Here is a 23,033-nt window from a genome sequence, read left to right on the forward strand (position 1 = left end):
TACTCGCTGTGCTATTTAACTTTTGAAAGGCTGAACTTCTTAGAATAAAAGTTGGGAAATCACTATTGTCTGTCATCGATTAGCTATGATGGAGATGGAGAAGGCAGCTCGCAGGTGAACAGGGGCCGCAGCAGGCCACCCGACTTATTCCGGAAGCAGAGGGCTCCCTGGGGAGAAGCGGTTTAGGCAAAGCCGGAACTGATACGCCCAGAAACCCGCGCTGTCCGGACAGGGGCTGGGGGCTGGGACGGGTGGGGTGGTCTGTTGGAGCTGGTGACCGGGCCAGGCTGGCCTTGGGCTGGGCGAGGAATGTGGACTGTACCCAAGGGTCCACCCACATCCCTTCTGATCAGTGTTTCTTCTCTTGGGAGGCCCTCCAGACCCAGTCTTGGGGGACCCTGGCCGAGCCGACCAGAGCCCATCCGGGGACCAGACGGCGAGGGAACGGCTGGCGCCTTTCTTTGGTGAGTCAGTGAGGGAGGCTGGGCTCAGGCTTCTGTCCTGCAGAAGATGCTGGCGCAGATCATGAAGCTCTGAGAGACGGAGGAAGGGTCAGGCTGGGGCCAGCTGTCCCCAATGCACCCGGTGGCCTTCCCTTCCCAAGCTGGTTCTGAATGGGCCATTGTCACCTGCCGCCTGAGTCATAGCTGACAAGATGTGCTGAGGGGTTGAGCAGAGGAGAGACCGGCCTACAAAGGGTCAGGTGTCAACTCACCCCTTGGGTCATGACCGAGAATGAACACACACCGACTACAATTAAATGAAAACAAAGGCATGGGCTGTAAGTAGGGGCAGTTAGCAAAACGGTGCAGACTTGTGGTTCCAATATGTCAGGTTCAAGATCAGGGGAAATTAGTCTCCGGTGGCAGAGGCCAGAATAGTGGTGGCTGTGGAGACAGGAGAGGAGTGATGGAAAGGTGTCCTCAGTGGGACAACCATCCCCAGGAGTATGACCGCATGGGACTCACCATGCTGTGTGTGGGCTTAAAAATGGATCAGGCAAGTGGCCGGTGGCTCCAACGCAAAAGGCAAACCGAGGAGGGAAAAAGGGCATCCACGGTCCAGGGCTGGTCAAGCACGTTCTTGATCCCGCCTTGAGACATCTCTGCCCTGACCTTGGCTCACTGACCTGTCTGGGTCACAGCCCCATCCTGACCCATCCCTGTGCAGGCAGGGTGGGCTGCCTGTGTCCACTCCCGTGTGGATGGGGAAGGGGGTGAGGAGAGTTTGGGGGCAGAGGGAAGCCCCCCTGCAGGGAGCAGGCTTGGAGGGGGGTGTGGGGGCCAGGGGCCGCCGGAAGCAGCAGGCGGGGTGTGCACCCCTCCGGCCCCGACCCCACCTTGGGAGCACTAGGAACACTGGTGTAATCCCCGAAGTCCGGCAGAAACTGCCCAAGCCGTCTGGTTCGTTTTTTTTTTTTGTTTTTTTTTTTTTTGGTGGTGGGGGCTTTGGCACAGATTGGTCCCCTTTCTCATTAGAATGCAGTTTTCTTTTCTTGGGTCAGTTTGGGTAATTTGTCTCTAGGGAGTGTTCCTAGGGATTGCATTGTTATCTGATTTATCGGCGCAGTGCTCTTACCCTTACTTGTCGGTGGGTAGCGATTTCCCTTTTCATTTCTTGTTTTACTCATTTGTCTTCTTTGTTCGTCCGTCTGTTCGTTGTTGCTACTCCAACAGCTTGTGCTCAGTGACTTGCTTTTCTGGTCTCCACTTCACCCCTGCTCCCCGTCATTTCCCCCTTCTGCCAGCTCTGTGCTTAGCTTCTTTCCCCAGTTGCTTCGGGAGTTTGAGCCCTTTGTCAAATGCAGACGTTTGTAGCTATAATCGCCCTCCGGCACCTCCGTGCATCTCATGCGTTTTGTATGTTGTTACGTCTCGAAGTACCTTGTCACGTCGCTGGTGATTTCTTCGTTGACCCTTTGGCTGCTTGAGTGTTAATTTCCACGTATTCATGCATTTTCCTTTCCTATTACTGCTGTCTAGCTTTATTCCACTGTGGTCACAGAAGGCGCTGTGCATAATTAAACTCCTTCTTAACCGATTGGGACTTGTTTTGTAGCCCGACACAGTCTCTGCTGGAGACCCACCCACGTGCACTTGAGAATGTGCCTTCTGCTGTCGGGTGGAGTGTGAGGTCTAGTTTTGTTTTTTTAATTGTGTAATATTTGGTACATACATGAGAACACGTGACATTTGACCCACACTAAGGTGAAAACCCATTAAGCCACCATTCCCCTAGGGATCGGAATGTCACCAACACCTTTTCTTCCCCAGAGTCACCCGGCTCAACTCCATGGGGAAGCTTGGTGGCTGCAGACTGTGACACAAATACAGGTATCCCCACGCTGTCCCCCTTGTGTGGGCTCTAGGACAGCGTCACCACACTGGTCTTACACACACGTGGTTTGCGTGGGCGGTGACAGCGCTGCGGCCCCTCCACTGCCCGACGCCACGGCAGCCGTCACCTCGTCCTCTGCCTGTCCTCCCGCCAAGGGCTGTGAGCAGCTCCCCATCTTGTGCTCATCTGATCCCTCCATGTCCACCAGGGGTCCCCTGATGACACAGGCTGCCCTGCTCACATGCGGGCTCTGCTTCTGGGCCAACCCCCGGCACCCGGTGCCTTGGCCCCCAGAGCACTGGGCGAGCTCTCTCTGGGTCCCTCCGCCAGAGAAGCGGAAACGCAGGCAGCAGAGGGACGGCAGATCTACATCTGGGGCCGCGAAGTGTCAACCGGCAACACAGCTCCCTGGACAGGAAGGTGGGGGCAGCTGGCACCCGCCCAGCGGCTTGCACTGGCTTTCCTGCAGGCTGCTGCCCAGGCCCAGGTAAGGGACATGGCAGTAGAGGTGTCCCCTGGGGCAGGCAACACTTCACAGAACAGCTCTCTGGCCTAAGCCAACTTGGAAATTTCCAGGGACAGGCAAATTCCAGCGAGGGCGGGGCGGCGCGCAAGCAGGATCTGGGGTCCGGCCACCGGGGAGTCCTTTAATGGAGACGGGCAGGTGGGGTGGCCCCCAACTGTGTTGGGGGGGCACGGGGAGGGTTGGGACACGGGAGGCGGCTTTAAAAATATGGTGGGGCTGGCTGCACGTTCAGAGGAAAGGGACCCGGGTGGGGGACACCCGCTGGAGGTGCACGTGACCCAGGAGGGGGCGCCCACAGACCACCACCCACGGCACCCGCTGCACCTCAGGCCCCGCCCGCAGGCCGGGGGGTGGGAGACCTGCGGAGGCCTCACGAGCTTGTGGACACACTTGGCGCGTCGGGTGGGACCTGGCTTGGATAGGCAGGACAAGAACGAGGGGCCCCGAGGGAGCCTGCGAGGTCAAGGGCAGGAGTGGGAGGCACGCGGGGCGGGGGCGTGGCCGGCGTAGCGGACGCGTCTCCTTAGACCTGCAGCAGCCAGCCGGCCGAGGGCAGGGCCTCGGCCAGTCCCTTCCCAGCCAGCGTGGGGCTGCTTCCAGCGTCAGGGACAGGCGGCTGCAGGTGTGCCACGGGGAAGGGCAGGGGTGGGGCTGGGGGAGGCTGGCATGGGGTGCGGGGCCGACAGGGTCAGTTGTTCTCGAAGAGAGAGAGCAGGTCCTCGCTGCTGTTCGCGGGCAGGTCAGGCGGGCCCAGGTAGGACAGCAGCTCATCCGGGTTGGTCAGTTCCGGCAGCAGCTGAAGATAAAGCAAACTCCTCAGACCCACTTTGCTCCTGTGGTGGCCCTGGCCCTCTGCCCGGCCAGGTCCCGGGCTGTGCCCCCTTCGGACACAGGCCTGGCACCTGAGCCCGAGCCTGCACTGGGCTCTTCCTGCAGAGGCAGCTGTGACTAGGCATGACAGGACAGTCTGGCCAATGCCAAAATGGGCCATGCAGTGCCTGCCTCGGGCGGCCGAGCTTCTCCTGGTGCGCGGGGCGCATGGGGCCGCGAGGGGACCCGGCGCTAACACGTCGACGCACGAGCTGGGCCCCCGTCACCAGGACTTTCTGCTTGGAGCTGCTCTAGCTGTTTTCATGTGGCACTTCAATGAGTTTCGTTTATTTTGGTTGAGGGACAGTCACTTGCCATCGACTCACTGACTTGGGCTCACACACCAATGTGAGTGGGACAGGTGAAATCAGACCCTGAGGCTGGGGTCATCGGCTGCGAGCCCAGGCTCCGCAGGGCCCCTGCCACCGCGGCGCCAGGTCCCCAGGGCTCTCTCTCCGCCTGGAAGTCACTGAGGTGTCAGTGCCCTCCACTGTTTGGACCCAGGGACAACGGAAAAGCAGCCCCGCCAGGCTCCCGTGTGCTCCCCGCGGCGGGCCTGGTACTCACATCCAGGGCTGGCTCTGGGGCCTCCCCTGCCCCAGACATTGGGGGCCCCATCACGCCTGCGGCAGCACTGAAGGCCAGCTCGCTGACAGGGCCCGAGCTCGCTGGGCCCAGGGGCTGCCGGGACGCTGGGGGAGGGGTCGGGTGGTGCAGCTGGGGCCCTGGGGGGCCTCCGAGGTTGGGGGTGTGCAGCCCCGGTGGCCCAGGGTTGTGGGCTGGGTCCAGGTGACCAGCTGGTGCCATCTGAGGAAGGAGAGAAGGATGTGGTACAGGGGCCCCGGGGCTCCCTGGGGGACAGCCCCTCGGCCCCTCGGCCCCTCGGCCCAGCACTGACCTGGCCTGGGAGGCAGGGGGCAGACTTCTCTGGTGTCAGGAGGCTGCTGGGGACATCGGACTGGTAGGAGATGGGGGGTGGCCCCGGGGTGAACTCAGGAAGGGTCGGGGTGCTGGGTGTGGAGGGCGGGAAGGAGTCGGGGTAGGTCCTGGCTCCCAGGAAGCTGGGCCCTAGAGGAGGAGAACCCAGTGCTAGGGGCCACGGTTTGGGTGGGGCCACGGTGCTGTCTCCCAGGAAACACCGGACGTTACAGTCGCTATTCGGAAAAGGGCCTGTCTTCCCGTCGCTGCCAGGGACTTGGCCTCGTGACATCGCTCATAGGCCGTGAGAGCACAGGGACGGGACTGCCAGCCCCACGTGGGGTCGGAGAGGGCCAGTCCATCGGCGTGAGCCAGCAGGTGGCCCTCGTTCCGTCCGCTGGGAGGGCGGCTGCCCCACGCCCACTGGCGGGGCCCAGGCAGCAGCTACACCACTGTGTCCCCCGCTGGCCCCCCAGGCGTGCGGCCGCGCAGCTAGCCCTTCACAGGCCCGGGCCTGGTCTGGAGAGCCGACCGCTTGCCCAGGGCCCCGAGGCTGCGGGCCGGGCGCTGTACTCACCCTGGCTGGGGTAGTCGCCTGGGACTGGGGCTGAGGGGGACTGTAGGGGCACAAAGGGGGTGGCCCCCGGGCCCAGGGCGGCCACCATCTCCATCACGCTGGGCATGAGCACGTGCGCGGGGCTCACGGAGCGGCAGCGCTTCGGCCCTGGCCCGTCCGGCTCCTCCTTGGCGTGCACGTCGGGCTTCACGGGCACCGGCTTCCAGCTGCACACGGGGTCGATGGTGATCTCCTCGCAGTCGGGGCTGGGTGGGGACACGGGCCCGTCACCACCTGTCCCGCCGCGTCTCCTGGCAGAACTCCCACCCCAGTGCACGTGCCCCGTGCCCGTGGCCTGGACTGAGCCGCCGCAGGACGGGTCAGCCAGGGCGCCTGCCCGCCCGCCCCCCACCAGCAGACGCGGGAGGCGGGGACTTGCCTCTGAATGTGGAGGAGAATGCCGAGCATGTACTGGTCCACCTCCAGGCCCTCCAGCAGCGCTGTCTTGCTGCGGAAAAGCGAGGGGACGCGGCTCAGAGGCCTGGCCCGACCGTACCCTGGGCACAGGCCTGTCACTTTTCAGCTCTGCCACGCTGCACGAGGCCACCAGTGTGCGGCGGCCCTGTGCGGAGGTGCTGTGTGACGCCTGGACGCTGGGCTGGGACGCGGCCCCTACACCCGGTGGGGTATTTGACAGTCTCTGAGAAGTGCCCTGCCCTCGGCACGGACAAGGACCGTCAGACTCACTTGCACACAGGGCACCTCCAGGTCCCCCGCTCACAGTTGAGCTGCAGGTAGGACTCCAGGTCGAAGCACTGTGGGGAGAGACGGTTTCTCAGCGGCGCAGGGCGCGTGTCCTCGCACATCTGAGGAGCCAGGGGCCCCGGGATTTCGCTAGGCGACTATCCTGACAGTGGGGACTGGGGACAGCCTTGCAGCTTCCCTGGGACAGGAATGCCACGGGGCTAGGAAGGAGTCTGGTGGCCCTGTGACCAGGACGCAGACCCTGACAGCAGGCGCGGTGCTATGCGCAGACCTGCGTGGCCGAGCGGGAGGCAGGTGCACACTTGCCTGCGGACCGGACCTACGCGGCGCTCCTGGGGTCACGAGTGGGGCTGCGCACACTTTCGCGAATGCGCTTTGAGACGCGAGCCCCGCGAACAGGTGGGGTCGCTACGCACAGAGGAACCAGAAGCCTGGCCTGAGGGGCCAGCAAGGAAGCCGGGTCACCCGCCCGCTGGCCGGCCTGCCCTGTCGCCTGCCGGTCAAGGTGCTCAGCGCCTCTTCTGCTAAAGACAGCGGAATGGTGACGTGCTGGCAAAGCTTAAGGTGACGACCCACCTGTATGTGGCGACAGTCGTGGCCGCGGGCGGGAAGCTGGATCCTGCGGAAGGTGATGGGGCACTTGAGGGCCACCTTGATGGCTGTCTGCTCCACCCCGTCTTCCCCATTGGGCCCGGGCGTGCCGGGGATGGTGCCGCTGCTGAAGTTCCGCTTTACTGGTGGCAGAAGGGGAAGGCCATGAGGGAGGGCCACCCGCCGGGACATGGCCGCCCAGAGCCCCGCCCAGGGGAGATGGCCTCGTCAGGCACGGGCCGCGCCGAGGGGCGGCGGCGGCCACTCACTCTTGGTGATGCAGTGCTCCGCTGGCAGCAGGCGCTTCTTCAGGAGGCCCTGCAGCACCGAGCGGACCGCCGGCCGGTGAACCAGCTGCAGCACGAACAGGTGGGACTGCGAGGGAGGCGCGGGTGAGGCCGGGCCGGGGCGCCCCGCCCCCGGCAGGCGGTGGAGGGCCCCACGCCTGGCCCGAGGTGGGACCCCAGGGCCCGAGAACTGCCTCGGGCCACCCATCTGGAATCCAGGTGACCCCCTGACGAGGATGTGGGGCTCCCTCTGTGAGCTCCCTGCAGGAGAGGCGCAGGCCCGGCACGGTTTCTCCTCGGGGGCAGGCGACCCAGCCTGGCCGGACAGCAGCGAGGGCAGGCTGCACCGGTCCCTTTTCTTAAAGGGCTGGGGTCAGATGGGCAACTGCCAGAGGCGCGGGGACCTCAGCCCCTCTGTCTGGCAGCCACCCGAGCCAGCCCTGCCTGGCACTCACGCAGCAGCAGGCGGTGACGGTGATCTGGACGGTGTTGCGGCCCGGCTGGCACACGTGCTTCAGGTGCAGGGGCTTGTGGGAGGTCTTGTTGTCGCCGCGCTCGATGGTGAGGGGAGTGGCGTTGACACTGACCTGCACCGAGGCCGGCCAGTTGGTGTTCATCTGCCGGTCCTCGTGGTGGTAGCACTTGAACTGCAGCTCCAGGTCGGGCCTGCGGGGGGCGGGGCGGAGGGCGGAGCTGAGCGTGGGGCGGGGCTGAGCGGGGCGCCTGGGCCCCGCCCGTGGGGGAGCGCTGGCTCACCTCAGCATCAGGGTCTTGTAGACGGAGTCTCGCAGCTGGAAGGCGTGGTTGCTGACCGCCAGGTTGTGCTGCAGGCGGAAGGGCTCCAGGACCACCCCATCCCGTACTGGGAAGGTCAGCCGCAGCTCGTCGCACGGGCCACTGCCTGGGAGCAGGCCGAGCCCGGGTTAGCTCGGAAGAGGGCCACCAGGCTGGGCAGACACCCCGCCCCAAGGCAGGGACAGTGGCAAGGAGACTGCAGTCACCAGGCTGGGGTCAGGCACCATCTCCTGGGACCTCAGGCCCATCTGTCACCTTGGAAGGTAACAGGATCACCTGCTGTCCCCTCAGTGAGGACCTGAGGACATGCCCCAGCCAGAAATGTGCTTCTGATGCTTTTGAGGGGTCGGCCGAGGGGGGCAGTGTGCTACCTGCCAGCACCCCGGTGCTGGAACCAGTGTGGTCCCACCCACAGGGCTCGGAGCCAGCATGGGGCTTCAGCGGACCTGCAGGGGCCCTGGCCAGGCACAGGGGGAGGGCCCCCACCTCCCGCACAGGACTCTCCAGGCCCAGGGGCAGGCGACACTCACCGGGGGGTGGCGGGTGCAAGGCGCTCGTGCTGGGCTTGAGGTCAGGCAGGAAGGGAGACTTGACCTCCTGGCTGGTGGACATGTAGGGGACGCTGCTGCCGGGGGTCATGGGTGGCGTGGGGCTCCCTGGCAGTGGGGAGCTGGGGTAGCCAGGGATGGAACGGGTGGGCTGTGGGGTCGAGCACACAGTCAAGGCAGATGGCGGGGCCGGGCTGTTTCTGAGCACACGCTGGGGCGTCAGGCAGCAGTGCGCAGGGGCAGCCCGAGCCTCCCGCCCGGCCGCCCAGAGCCCACAGCACACTCAGGCGGGGCTGTGGCCGAGGGCTTCCCCCCAGTTAGCTGTGGCCCCTGGGACGCCTGGACTCGACCCCAGGAGAAGGTTGGGGCGGGGAGCCGAGCACACGTCGGCCCGGGCCTTTGTTTTCTCTTTTACGTGCTTCTGTGCTTTCAAAGCAATCTATAGGGAGCACATGCTGATTTCAGTTTTAAAAATCACCACAGAGCACGCTGCCCCACGGTGGAGCGGTTCCAGAGGGGCCACCACGAGGCGGCACTCTCAGATGGTCCCTTTGGAACTGGGGCGCCTCCCGGAGCTGCCCTGCACTCCCCAGGACACTGGGAGGTGCCTGGCCACTAGGTCCCTGAGCACACGTGGCCCCTCCCCAGCCAAGTGCCTCAAGGCTGCTGTGTCTCAGTGTTTGACGGGGGCTGCTGCAGGCCTAGTGGAGGTGGCCCTACCTTGTAGTGCAGTCCCGGGGGGCCAGAGGTGGACAGGGGCAGCCGGTGACCAGGGTAAGAGGAGGGGGCGGGGGGCTGGCCAGGGCCAGGTGCGTACTGCCCTCCTGGCAGGTACTGCTGCCCCGGATACACCTGCAAAAGGAAGGCAGCAGATGTCCAGGGAAGGCCAGTGTCGAGAAGGCCAGCTCCAGGGCAGGGCAGCAGGGCCCACGCCCGGCGCAACCGGCTCTCCCGCGGGGACACCAGCCTCGGCACGGCCCGGGATGGCACTAGGGCAGGGTGTGGATGCTCACCTCGCTGGAGTAGCCCCTCTTGAGCCCCTGTCGGGGCAGCGGCGGGGCCTGCACGGGGCCCGGGAACCCATGCTGGGGCAGGCGCTGCCCCGGGTGCAGGGGCGCCATGCTGGCCGCCCGGGCATGGTTCACGCTCACAGGGCTCACGCCCGAGGGGCCCAGCAGGCCTCCCATGCTGGCAGGGCTCATGCTGCTGGACCCGCGGGTGCCCCCGTGCTGTAGGAACTGGCTGCTGAAAGACGGGCCGGCCCCCATCTGGAAAGAGAAGAGGGGGCGCTGTCCGGGCCCACCCGCACAGGGACTTTGCGCCTCTGTCGCAGGCACCCTGGTCCCCATGCCTTTTCCCTGCCTCTCAGAGCCTTGTGCACCCTGGGGACCGAGTAGCTGCCTGACTGTCCCCTTTCCAGGGCAGGCGGCCCTTGCGGCAGGAGCTGCGGCCTCACCGTGCCATACTGGCCCAGCTCCTGGCTCTGCTTCTCCTGGAGGGCAGCCACAGTGGCCGTGGCTGTGGCCGTGGCGGTGGCAGCAGCGGCGGCCACGGCAGCAGCAGCTGCTGCTTGCGTGAAGTCCGTGGAGGGTCGTGGGGCATGTGAGGGGAGGCCCAGGCCCCCTGGCCCCCCAGGGCCGCCAGCGCACCTGCAAGGAACACAGGCAGCTCCGCTCAGAAGCGCGTCCCACCTGCGGCCTGCGGGAGCCAACAGACGAAGCAGACACATCTGGCGCGTCGCTGTCACAGCTCCCAGTGCCCACCCAGGGGGCTCCCTGCACACCTGCCAGGGGCGGTCCTGCTTACCCGGCGGCGAAGCCGGGGCCCCCGTAGCCCCCACGGCCATACACGCCCTGCTGCACGTAGCCCTTGCTGGCGCCGCCCTCCCCAAAGGCCTGCTGTCCCAGGCACTGTGGGGGGCTCAAGGCCGAGCCGCCGCCTGCCATGCCCGACATCATAGCGCCTCCAGGGGGGCTCCCTGCAGGGCCCATGGGGCTCCCCAAAACCTGCAAGAAAGTGAGAATCACCGGAGGCGAACCGCCCAGCCTTTCACACACTACCTCATGTGCTACAAAGGAGAGCTGGGCCAGGGGTCTGGGGGGCTCGCAGGTGGGGCCCGACGTGGGCTCACCTGGCTCGGTGCCGTGCTGCCGACTCCCCACACGGTCGTGACCACGGACAGCGATCCTGCGGGCTGAGTGGCACTCTGCTGCCAAGGCCCCGCCTCGTAAGCGAAGGGACCATCACTGCCAGGACAGAGGCCCCGGGGCCTGGGTCAGGAGCCGGGGAGAACTGGAGGCTGCGAGCAGAGGGGTCCACTTGGCGCCCCCACCCGGCTGAGAGGGGAGGGCAGCAGGAGCCCCACTCACCTGTGTGGCACGGAGGGCAGGGCAGGTTTCATGGGGTTCATGGGGTTCATTGGCCTGGGGGCAACCTGGAGGCCAGGTCCGCGGGGGGCAGGCGGTGGCCCTCACGGGCGCTGAGGTGAGACTTGGCTGCTCTGGCTGCAGGACAGGAGGGAAGGACATCAGTGGAGAGGCAGCCGGGAGGCCTGTCCACAGCGGGCAGGGAGCCCCGCCCGGCCACCCCGCCCCCAGCTCTGCTGTCATAATAGAGGGCATGCAGGTGACGCTGGGGTCCCAGGGCCACAGGCAGGGCAGCCTGGAGTCAGCCCACGGGCGCTGCCCATCCGCAAGGCAGGGGCCGGGCATCTACCCCTCCTGGCCAGGCACCCTGTAGCCCCTGCAGTGCCCCTGGAGGCCAGCTTTCTGACCCCATGTCCTTCCCACTTGAAGCTGGGATGTTCACAGAAGCCAGAGAATGTCACGAGTCCCAGAAGGACAGGGGAGGAGGCCTGGCCTGGAGCGTGGGGTGAGGCTAGCAGTATCCCCTAGACCTCCCCTCAGGGCAGCAGGAAGCATAGGCATCACTCGGAGGCCAAGGGGCCCCTGGAATGCACCCTCTTGGGGTCCAGGGTCGGGCTGGAGCCCGGCTGTCTTTCAGGGACGCCAAGGCTCACATGCAGGCATGCCCACTGGACCATCACCCAGCACTATGGCGGCTCTCTTTGGCAAGGGGCAGAAGGGGGCCCCAGCACCACCCAAGTCAGAGCTCCTGTTCCCGAGCGCAGGAAGACAGGCCCTGAGGGAGGCTGGTTACCATGTGTCCACTGCAAACAGTCTCGGGGTCCCTCCCAGGGCCCCAAGCTACAGCAGAGGTGGCTATGCCTTTGGCCCTGTGGTCTTCACTGGCCCAGCCCGCTGCAGAGCACTCGAGGGGGTGGGTCCGGAGTCACAGGAAGAATGGTGACCAGCCAGGCACGAGGAGAGGGAGGCTGGGGGCTGCCCGCCCCTCTCTCCTCCCCAGTCGACATCACACATAGGAAGCAGACGCAGGGTGGGAGCAAGGATCGCCCAGACAGACAGAAGGGCTGGTGACCCCAGGGCCCACTCCTCGACTATAGGGGTGGGGGGAGACCAGAACCCCCCCCCCCCCACGCCCAGACCTGCTGGGTGGGGCCTGGAGCACCATGAGGGTTTGCAGGACCTGGGACGCCCCGTGCTAATTCGGACTGTGTTGTCAGGAGAGAGACAGACCAGGGAGCCCAACAAAGACCTGCATCAACAGACACATCTGAGTAACTTCTGACAAAGGTGCGGAAACCGCAACAGAGGAAGATGACATTCGACGAACGGCACGGGAGCAGCCGGGCAGACCCAGGTGAGGCCCGAACCTCAAACTCACATGTGAATCAACTGCAAGCGGGTCGCGGATGACGCGTAACACAGAACAAGGGAACCTTCAGGAAAACACAAAGCAGGAATCCTGAGGCTCGTGGGCTACGGAAGGAGTTCCAGGTATTGCACCAAAAGCATAATCCACAGAAGGAAACTCTGGAAACTTTGCTCTGTGATAGATGCTACTAAGGGCGGGAAAACAAGTCATAGGTGGGGAGAAATGTCTGCAAACCAGGTACAGGACGAAAGACTGGCAGAGACTAAGAAAGAGTCCAATTTAAAAATGGGCAAGCGACACGAGAAGGCGTGTCGCGAAGAGGACAGGCTGACGGTGCAGGAGGCGGCGCGCGGCGTCACCAGCCACGGTGCGACGTCACGGCACACTCGTCAGGATGGCCGAGGCGAAAACAGTGCCACGGGGCCTGCGGCCCTCTGGAGAGCGGCCGTGTTTCCTAAAGCACCAGCTTGCAGCTCCTTCCTACCCAGCGACTCGCTCCTGAATGTTTGTCTCCAGGACCGTGAACTACTGTTCACGTGAACATCTGTACGCGAGGGTTTACAGCAGCTTTGTGCCTGGTCGCCCCGGAACGCAAACTCAGACGCGTTCCGGGTGAGGACCAAACACGCGCCGTGTCCCCAGCCGCAGGTGTGAAAGCGAGCTCCTGCCCGCCGGCCTGCGGGACTCTCCAGGGACTCGTGCTGCCTGGAAAAAGCCAGCCCCCAAGGGCTGCACACTGTATGACTCCCTCCACATAACAGTCTCGAAATGAAAAAATGACAGACACGGAGAACAAGCGGCTGCCGGAGTTCACGGGGTGGGGGGCGGCAGGCAGTGTGGGGGTCTGGGCGTCTCCGCCGTCCAGGGCGTCCTATCGTGATGCTGTACTACAGTTTGCAAGATGTTACCACGGGGGACAGTCAGGTTCAAGGACACGGCTGTGTCATTTCTCATGGGTGCATATGAATGTAGCCATAATAAAAAGTGAGGTCCCCAGTCCCCCGCCCCCCAGCGGCCCTCTTTCTCCACAGAGATGCCCATGGAACTCCCCTTCCACGCAGAGCTGGCTGGTTTGGTGGGTGGCGGAGAGCAGGGGGCCAAGTCCCAGGGCAGGGGTGAGCGGGCGCTGGACTCCCTGGGCAGGCTGGCGGGGCCAGGGTGGTGCAGGCACAGGGCGGCCTCCCGCAGCACGTGGCCTGGGGAAGCCCACCCCCCTTCTCTGCTGCAGACGGGGCCACAGACCCTTCCAGTTCCCCCAGAGCCCCGCTGGTGGGGCAGTGACTTCCTACCTGCACAGCTCCTGAACCAAGTCTGCTCCTGACCTGAGAAGACCCGCAGGCCCAGGGCCCTCTGCAGGTTCCCTGACCCCTCTGCTCCTCACACAGGGACGGGCAGTGCCAAGTGCGGATCCACCTCCCTCCTCCCCCGCCGGTCTGGCGAGGAGCCGGCAGCGTGCAGGGCCCATGCCTGCCGGCGTAGGACTTCCAGCTCCAAGCTGGACCCCTTGGCAGAACTGCCCTGGCACGAGGTCAGGCCAGAAGGCCACATGGCTTTCTGGGGATCAAATCACATCTTTCTGCAGAAAAAGAGCTACACACAACTCGCTACCCAGACCCCTCTTCCCTGGAACCTCAGAACAGCTGTACTCGGTCTCCTGCGTGCCAGGCACGGGCAGACGCTAATGTGGGTCGGCCCTCTGCCACCCTCACCCCATGCCCTGGCCTCGTCACTCAGGAGCAGCATGACCCCAGAAGGGCAGCCCCCTCCCAGGTCACACAGCAGGGACACACTGCCTCCAGCAGTAGCAGGGAGCTTAGTTCCAGGCTACTCCAAAGGGACACTGGAGTCACACAGGCTCAGAGATGAGTGGAGGAGGACACAAAGGTGGCTAGAAGCCTGCCCCCCACACCTGTCAGGCCATGACGCTGCTAGAGTTCACACAGAATGGCCAGGAGCGAGCAAGCACCACGGCCTAGGTGTGGGACACTTCAGAGGCATGCGAAAGGGTTTGGCCATGCTGAGCCTCAGTTTGTATGTAAAATGGGTGTGCAGTGGCCAGCTTAGAGCTGAAGAGACGGGAGGACATGTGACCACCTGTACATCATTAGCCCTGGCTCCTGTGCTGGACATGGGGGCTGGTGGATGCTCCATAGGAGGCCTGGCTGCCCTTGCAGATCAGTCGATGACCAAGAGGCCTCCCCAGGCACATCCTCCTGTCCTTCAAGGACCTCGGAACCTGTCATCAATCATCTCTCCTTTCTCTTCCCTGACTCCTGTTCCAGCCTGTAACCTCTGTGTGTGACGAGCCCTCCAGGCTGGTACCTGCTGGCTGAGGCTAAGGTTCCCTCGGTATCTCATACTTCTCTCAAGCTTCTTCAGGGCACATGCCAGGACCTGGGGGGTGCCTCTGCGTTCACCTTGTCCCACCCACCCATCCCACACACCGACTTGGGCGTTCTGCGAAACCTGAGGGAACACAGCTGACTTACAGACGTCGCCATGGATGCTCTGCTCCTACCGGGAAGAGGACACCGGGCAGCAGGTGGGAGGCAAGCTGGGAGGTTCAGGTCAGAGGTGAGAGGTCGGGGGCAAGGAGAATCACGGCAGGGGCAGCAAGTCATAGGGGTCTTGGGTAGGACACTCCGGGGGAGCAGGGCACCCTCCCGCCTGAGCTTCGGTGCGTCCCGTTTGGAAAGGGGTGAACCCACCGACCCGCGGCTGGGGGGTGAAAGGTCAGCGTGGCCGGCCCGGAGCGGACCTCGGCGGGCTCACGTTCCCGCGACGTGGGGCGCGCACGGCCGGAGGTGAGCCCGCCGTCCACAGCACGGAGTGGCCGCCTCGGGGTCAAGTCCGCGAGGCCGGGGCAGCCTCCCGCACACCCCTCGGGCGCTGGCCAGGCTTCTGGCCGCCGCAACAAAGGCTTAGGTGAGGGTCGCCCGTGCGCACGGGCCGACTGCCCGAGATCACGACGCACGCGCGGCAGGCCAGCTCCCGCTCCGGCCCAGGGCCCCGCGGAGGCGCCGCACCTGCCGCCCGCACCTGCCGCACCTGCCGCGCCGCCGCCCGCACCTGCCCGCGGCCCGCTCACCTCCGCGCGGCCCGGCCCGGCCCCTCGCCGCCGCGGCCCCCGGCCCGCGCAGCTCCATGCACTCAGCTCGCCCTGAGCGCCGCTCGCTGCCCGGGAGCCGCCGCCGCCCGCGCCATCGCGCCGCCGCCGCTCCCAGGGCACAATGGAGCCGCCGCGCCGCTCATGCATATGCATGACGCCGCGCGGCCCCGCCCCCAGGCCAGAGCAGCGGAGCCCCGAGCCGGCGCTCGGGCGGGGCGGCCGCGGGGCGGCGCTCGGGACGGCGGGGCGACAGCGGCCGGGCGTGCCGGGAGCGACCTGCGCCCCTTGTCCCTTCACACCTTTCGGAACGCAGCGTCCGCAGAGCCATCGCGCTTCCTGCCAGCTCTCGGCGGGGGCGGGCCTGGGAGGCGGGGCCTTGTCGGGGCGGCCGGGGCGGCCAGGCGGGGCGGGGCCAGGCGTGGGGGGCGGGGCCTGCCAGGGAGGCAGGGGCGGCGGGGCGGGGCGAGGGGCGGGGTCCAAGCAGAGAAGCTGGGGCCAGGGCGGAAGGGGCGGGGCCTGAGGCTAATTGGGACCGGGAGAAGGGACAGGCGAGAAGACCGGCGTTAGCAGGCCTCTTTGGGAGGAACCAAACGAGTCTCATTGCTCTCCTCTTCCCTCTTCCCAGAGCCCCCGAGAAGCATTCCTCGGCTCCAGCAGACGAAGCCGCCTCTTTTTGATTGGTGCTTGGCCTGTCGCAGCAGGGAAGGCCGCTATGCAGTAATCCTTCCCGCCTTCGTGGCTGCCACAGTGGCAGGTATATTGAGCAGCACCTGCTCAGATAAACCAATCAGGCGTCCACGCAGGTTAACACACGACGCGCAGAGAGGGGAGGTACAGAGAGGCTCACGGGACAGAGTGGAAGCCCTGTGCTCCTGAAGCGAGCTCGGGGACCGGCGTGGGGTGGTGTGGCGCGCAGAGGGCGGGGTCCTGGGAGGCCACTGGCCTCCCGCAACGCCTCTTCGCCTGTCTGGGGCCTCAGCTCACATAGCTCTCAGTGGCGGAGTTCTTCAGTCACCACCAGTCTGGCAGCTGTGTGGCCCTTTCCTGCCATTTGGTTGTGACATTTCTGTGGTTTTGGGCATTCTGGACACGCCCTTATGACGTTCCCATCCTGACTTGGTTGGTGCCAGCTGACATTACGTCTCCCGCTGGAGTCTTTTCGAAAGACCTCTGCTCTTCAGGCTGAGTGTAGCCTTCCCCATGCTGCCGCCACCTGTGAATGAGTCCCCCACTTTTTCCTGCCCTCCTTTGAGAAGGCCACATTCTCATGATTACCCACAATTAACTTTTTTATTGCGTTAAAGTACACGTGACATTAGCTTTACCATCTGCAGCGTCCGCATCCAGAACTTCATCTTCCCAACCAACACTCTTGTCCATCAAATACTCACTCCCTTTCCCTGACACCCACCCTCCTACTTGCTGTCTCTATAGAGCCGATGACTCAGGGACCTCATAGAACTGGAATTATCCAACCCTTGCCCTTTTGTGTCTGGCTTATGTCCTCAAGGTTCATCTATGTTGTAGTATGTTAGATTTCATTCTTTTTCAAGGCTGAATGATATTCCATTGTATGTATATAGCACATTCTATCCATTCATTGACAAATGCCCCACAATTAATTTTTAATATTGATGAAATGTCTTGCCTCGAGGCTGTCTGGATCCTGTGCTGTTTGTTTGGGGAACCATTAGTTCACGGAACAAATGTGGTGGGCCTGCTGCATGCCAGGCACACAAGAAATTGCAAGTAACTTCCACAGGTGCCCATGGCTCACATCCCCACCAAGCTATTACCAGTCACAGCCCACCTCGCTTCTGCCAGCCCAGTCCCCACTTTCTGTCTCTAGTCTCTGTTCCAGGTACTGGGTTGAACAGTGGCCTCCAAGGACATGTCTGTGTCCTGGTCCCCAGAGCCTGTGAATAGCGCCTCTACGGCAACGGCATGACTAAGTCAAGGGCTGTGAGAGGACAAGCCTTTCCTGGATCGTCCAGGCTGGCCCCGAAAGCACTAGAGGCCTGGGGCCTGAGGCAAGCCAGCCAGCCATGTGACCACAGGGCAGAGACGGAATGGTGGGGTGCCAGCCAAGGAGGCTGGATGAGCGAGGGCGGGTCCTGCCCACGCCTGGATTTCAGGCATCTGGCCTCCAGGCCTTAGACAACATTCTTTTGCTTTAAGCTGCCCAGTTTGTGGCCCTTGGTTACAGCCGCCTGGGGATACTCACACACTCCTGCATTTGTTTCCTCTGGGTCCAACATCCCTTGTCCTTGCCAGGTCCATCAGCGTCCCACCTAAAACTGCTGACCAGCCCACCCTCCTGGATGTCCCATCTCCCTGGAGATATTCCCCTTTGTCTAGACTCACTGTTCCTCCCCCACCGCTACCCCAGCCTGCCTGCTGAGGGCGTGTTCTCAGTGGGCTCTCCTCCTCCGCCCTGGAGGGGCGCCAGCTGTGGGAGGTGTCCTCTCCCCCAAACTCTCTCCGCAGTGGCTTGTGTGGCTCCTTTGCTCTGTCTGTGTGAGAAGGACTCTCAAGCACGTTGCCGGCCACCTTCGCTTCCCCAGAACCTAGTGTCTGATCTGACGGTCCCCTCCTCTGTCTGATACCGACCTCCACGTGTGCAAAACGGAGCCCCTGCCCCCCGCAGTGGTGCCGGCCCCCGCCGACCCTTCCCAGCGCCCAGGCCCCTGTGCTGGCCCGGCCCTGCGTCCTCTTTGTTGTTCTTAATGACATCTTGAGATACAATTCACATTCCCTACGGTTCCTCCGTATAAAGCACACGGTTCAACAGGGTCACGTTTACTCGGGGTTGTGAAACCACCACCACGATCAACCTGAGCACATTTCATCACCCCCAAGGGACATTGCGTACCCACTGGCGGTCACTCCCCAACTCTTCCTCTGGCCCCGGTGACCAATAATCTCCTGTCTGTCCCTAGGGATCTGTCTACTCTGGACATTTCACATGGCTGAAATCACACGGGATGTGGTCGTTTCTATCTAGCCGCCTTCACTCGTTTTCTGGGTGCATCCGCGTTGCAGCCCGCGTCAGTTCCTCATTCCTTTTCCACGGCCGAGTAACGTTCCGCTGTATGGGAGACCGCTTTCTTTTCAGCCACGCAGCAGTTGATGGACATTCAGGCTGTGTCCGTTTGGGCTGCTGTGAACATCATGTACGAGCGTCTGTGCAGACACGTTTTCATCTCTCTGGGGTTCTGCCCGGAAGTGGGCTTGCTGGGCCACGGTGGGACTGTTCAGCCGTGGAGGAGCCACCAGATGTTTCCCACACGGGCGACACCACTTTACGGCCGTGCCAGTGGCGTGCGAGGCCTCCGACTCGCCACATCGGTGTCTTTTTCTGTTACAGTCATGCTAGTGAATGTGCCGTGCTGTCCTCCTTGTGGGTTTGACTTGCATTCTCCTCCCTGATGATGCTGAGCATCGTTTCCTGTGCCTATTATGTGTGTAATTTAGTTGTCAGTTGTCCTTACTACTGACTTATTGGAATTCTTTATATACTCTAGAAACACGTCCCTCATCAGATACATGATTTTAAATGTTTTCCTTCATTGTGTGGGTGGTCTTTTCACTCCCCCCCTTCTTAATGGTGTCTTTTGACTTACAACATTTTTAATTTTCATGAAGTCTGATTTATCTATATTTCTATTTGTTATTTATATTTTTCATGTCATATATATGAGAAACCGTTGCCTAATCCAGGGTCACAAAGATTTATACTTGTTTTCTTCTAACAGCTTTGTAATTTTAGCTCTTACATATAGGTCTTTGATCCAATACAAATAGTTTTTGTACATACGGTGTAAGCTATGGGTCCAATTTCATTCTTTTTTATAGAGAGATCCAGTTGTCCCAGCACCATTTGTTGAAATGACTGTTCTTTCTCCATCCGATGATGTTAACACCCTTGTCAAAAATCCCTTGGTTATAAAATGAAGGTTTATTTCTGCATTCAATTTTACTCCTTGATTCATATGCCCATACTTCACTGACTTGATTACTGTAACTTTGTAGTAAGTTTTGAAATCGCGAAATGTGAGTCTTCTTACTCTGTTATCCTATTTCAAGATTGTTTTGGATGTCTGGGTCCCTTGAATTTCCATATGAATTTTAAGATCAGCTTGTCAATTTCTACTAGAAAATCTGGGGATTTGACAGGGATCACGTTTAATCTGTTGGTCAATTTGGAAATGATGTGTTCTTAATGGTATTGCGCCTCCGATCCATGAACATGGGTTATCTTTCCATTTATTTAGTTGTTCTTCAATTCTGTTCAACAGTAGTTTGTAGCTTTCATTGTATGAATCATGCACTTCTTTTGTTAACCTTATTTTGAAGCACTTTATTACTCTGGAGGCTATTGTAGATGGAATCTTTCTTGATTTCGTTTTCAGTTTGTTCTTTGCTACTGTACAGAAATACAAGAGATTCTTCCATATTGATCTTGTATCCTCAGCCTAGCTGACTTTATTTAGTAATTCTAATAGTGTTTAAAAATGGGTTCCTTAGGATTTTCTACAAATGAGATCTGTCATCTGCAAATGGAGACGGTTTTCCTTCTTTCCAATTTACATGTCTTTTATCTCATTTTCTTGCCTAATTGCCCAGCTAGCAACTGGAGTAAAATGAATCAAAGTGGTGAGAAGTGCCCTCATTTGGACTAGGCGAAGAGCCTGGCGACTGCTCCCTGTCTCTGCTTTCGTGGCGAGCAGAATGGCCTCAGCGGGCCCTGCAAGCCTGAGTCGGCACAGGGTGCTTCTCGGGGCCCTGGTGCCATTCCCCGTCGTGCGGGCGGAAGGTGAAGCCCGATCCGCACCAGGGCCCCCGTGCTCTGGCCTGGCCGTCTTCTGCCTTCGCTCCCCGTTACTCTCCCTGGTCACAGTGCTCCAGCCGCGTGGCTTGATTTGTCAACTCCCAACCTGTCCACTTCCTTGTCTTTCCACTGCCTGTACTTTTCTCTTTACTACTCCATTCCCGGGTTTCCATGTGGCTTATTCCCTTATTTCCTTTGGGTCAGTGGTTCCCATACTTTTTGGTCTCAGGACAACTTTGTAATCTTAAAAATTACTGGAGATTTATGCTTCCAGGAAAGTGGAGTAGATGTACTTTTCCATACACCTCCTGCTAGATATAATATATATATATATGTCTGTCTGTCTGTCTGTCTATCTATCTATCTAGCTATCATCTATATCATAGTCTCTGAAAAGAGAAAAGAGATAGACTGACTAGGGACCTCAGGACCCAAGAAATGGCCAGCAGTAAATTCCCTGAGCTTTCTTTTTCTCCTAAATCCCAGAATGGGTGCTGAGTGAGCTGGCGACCCAGAAATGCCAGCAGGTGCAGACCAAGAGAGCACCAAGAAAAGCCTGCTCTCTGGCCAGGAACCAAGGAAACGGCAGACTACCTGACAGAAAACTTTTCGACAACCATGACCCTCCCTTGGCCACAGAAACCACCACAGAAACACTGTTGCCTCCTCTCCCCTCCCAAACAAAGCCAAAGTGCAGCACCTAGACCCCCTCCCGCAGCTGGCTTTTGTGTGGCAGCCCCACCCGACTGGAGTGATGTCGGAGGGCTGTCACCACTCTCAGTGGTATTGAAAATGTCACTGGAGACTACGCAGGCATAATGGCAAGATGCCCACACTGGTCTTGCCCAGGGCGATAGAAGCGGAGGCCTTGCGGAAAGCAGAATCCCCGACCCCAGTGGTAATGAGACCTCTCCTGAGGGTGCCAGTGGAGGCCCAGGGGGGACACCAACCTGGCAGTAATGAGGTGCTTGCCCATGTCATTTGATGGATGTATGAAGCAGCCACTTAAAAGATTTAAATATCTAGCATCTCATAACACTCAAAATGTCCAGTTTTCAATCAAGAATCACTTGTCATACACCAAGACTAACACTAAATTTAAGAAGACAATCAATAGATGTTAACACTAAGGTGACAGAGATGTTAGAAAGATCTGACAGATTTTAAAGCAGCCACGAAAAAATGCTTCGACAAGCAATTATGCTCTTGAAACAAAATTTAAAAATAGAAAGCCTCAATAAATAGAAGATGTAAAGAACCAAATGGAAAATTTAGAAGTAAAAAAAACACAGCAACAGAAACTTAAACACTCATGGGATGGGTTCAATGGCAGAATGGAGAGGACAAACGATTAGGGAGCGGGAAGAAAGAACAGGAATGATCCCAAACGACAGAGAGAAACTGAAAAATCAATAAATAGACGGGAGCCCCAGGGACTCGTGGGACCATAAGATCTGACGCTCATGTTCATGGAGTCCCAGAAGGAGAAGAGAGAGGGCGGCTGAAAAAGTACTCAGATAGAATGGCTGAAAATGTCCCAAATGTGACAAAAGGCACCAATCTACAGACTAGAGAAGGTGAGCAGATCTAAAGTGGATAAACCCGTAGAAATCGACGCCAAGACACATTGTAAGCAAACTTCTGATATCTAAAGCAAATAAAGCCTGTTCACAGCAGCGAGATGATTAACATGAGAGAAAATTTCTCACTGGAAAGCACCGAGCCAGAAGCAGATCAGAGCTGAAAGGCAGGAGCCATCAGCCCAGAGTCCCGTGTCCCTCAGGAGTTAGGAAGCAGTCAAGACATTCTCAGCAGACCCACCCTTAAAAGAGCAGCTAGAATAAGTTCTTTAAGTAGAAAGGAAATGATTAAAAAAAAAAAAATGGCATCTTAGAAGACCAGGAAGAAAGAACAAAGCAAAACGATATTAAAATAGAATTTTTGTTCTTTGAGTCTTTCAAATGCTCCCCCCCCCCTTTTCCTGCCACACTATTAGGAAGATGAAACTGGGACACACTGACGGCAGGGGCCAGGGCCCTCTGGGTGCCTGGAGGACCTGCCGCTGGCAGAAGCTGCCTTCCACCTGGCGTCTGGAGAAGGCCCGCCCACCTCGCAGGGCAGGAACTGGCTGAGCGACTCCTTCGAAATGCTGTTCCTGGGACTACATCAGACCAGGGCAAGAGGAGAGTCGCAGGGAATTCAGAACAGGCTGAGATAGAGGGTCGGCCCAGAGCCTCCCTCTGGTGACCAGGGCCACACGTGGGACCCCAAGTCCCCCAGACCCGGGTACTCTGCATTTCCTACCAGGGTGGTCCCCAGGTCGGAGCAGAGTGGAGGGCAGGGGAAGAGACACCTGGGAGCTATGTGTGCAGCCCAAGGGCCACCAAGGTTGGGGGGCCGCCTCTGGGCTGGGGATGGGGCCTCCCCTCCAGTAGGTCTGCCCCAGGCAGCAGGGTGGAGGTCTGTGGAGGGTGGGGGGCGGGGAGAAGGGCTGTCAGGCCCTGGGGGCTGGGGAAACAGGAAGAACTCCAGGGAGGCCCTGGGGGCGTGACAGATGCCTGGCGCCTGTGCGGGCAGCACTGCCCGGAAGTCACTGGCAGATCTCAAAGTTCTCGTCACAAGGAACAACTGTAACTGGGTGACGGATGGTGCCTGGACTTACCATGGTGACCATGTCACAACACACGCAAGTACCCATTCATCGTCGCACACCTCAAACTACAAAGGGGCATGGAGGGGAGGAACCCCCACTCTGCTCTCGTTTGGGGACATGGGCAGGGTCCTGGGGTGGGGCCATGGTAGAAACCTGAGAAGCTGGGCAGGGAGCAGCCTCCCACGGACTCTGAACTCCCTTGAAGACGGAACCACACGGCCAGTGGGCACTGACGGGAGCCCAGACGGGCGAGGCCTCGGCCCTGTGCCGGCGACTCCCCCGCGGTCGGCATTCCCCGAGTGACGCAGCTGGCCCTGGTGTGGGCCTGTACGTCCGCCAGGGCCCAGGGGACCTGGTCGACAGGCCCGCACACATGCACGCATTTATACACGCACGAAGAACTCAACCATGCACCCATGCCTGTGCACACACGCACTCAGACACACGGCCTGGGTCCCCTGGACTTTGAAGCTCCTTCCCTCTCACAATCGCGTTCCTGGTTCTGGGAAATG

The 23,033-nt window shown here is 60.7% G+C and overlaps 1 protein-coding gene across 4 annotated transcripts; it reads right to left on the bottom strand.

Moving 5' to 3' along the window:
* Positions 1–1,421: 1,421 nt before the first annotated feature.
* ZMIZ2 (zinc finger MIZ-type containing 2) lies at positions 1,422–15,419 on the bottom strand. 4 transcript variants are annotated; one of them, XM_016147879.2, is made up of 18 exons: positions 15,017–15,151; positions 10,563–10,697; positions 10,325–10,439; positions 10,000–10,199; positions 9,650–9,842; positions 9,207–9,461; positions 8,914–9,045; positions 8,176–8,344; positions 7,607–7,751; positions 7,306–7,516; positions 6,833–6,938; positions 6,549–6,706; positions 5,955–6,022; positions 5,647–5,715; positions 5,229–5,473; positions 4,632–4,801; positions 4,301–4,540; positions 1,422–3,659 (listed from the first exon to the last, which is right to left on the bottom strand). In XM_016147879.2, exons 2-18 carry the CDS (start codon positions 10,610–10,612, stop codon positions 3,552–3,554), a joined length of 2,634 nt encoding a protein of 877 aa, XP_016003365.2. In that variant the 5' UTR covers positions 10,613–10,697; positions 15,017–15,151; the 3' UTR covers positions 1,422–3,551. The 4 variants fall into 4 exon arrangements, with proteins under 4 accessions (XP_016003365.2, XP_016003363.2, XP_036086448.1 ...); XM_016147877.2 differs by lacking the exon at positions 15,017–15,151 and adding an exon at positions 15,337–15,419 and having other exon boundaries at positions 3,512–3,659; XM_036230555.1 differs by lacking the exon at positions 15,017–15,151 and adding an exon at positions 14,418–14,699 and having other exon boundaries at positions 3,512–3,659.
* Positions 15,420–23,033: the final 7,614 nt, after the last annotated feature.

This window comes from Rousettus aegyptiacus, unplaced genomic scaffold, assembly GCF_014176215.1.
Source record: "Rousettus aegyptiacus isolate mRouAeg1 unplaced genomic scaffold, mRouAeg1.p scaffold_m13_p_13, whole genome shotgun sequence".
NCBI classification, from domain to species: domain Eukaryota; kingdom Metazoa; phylum Chordata; class Mammalia; order Chiroptera; family Pteropodidae; genus Rousettus; species Rousettus aegyptiacus.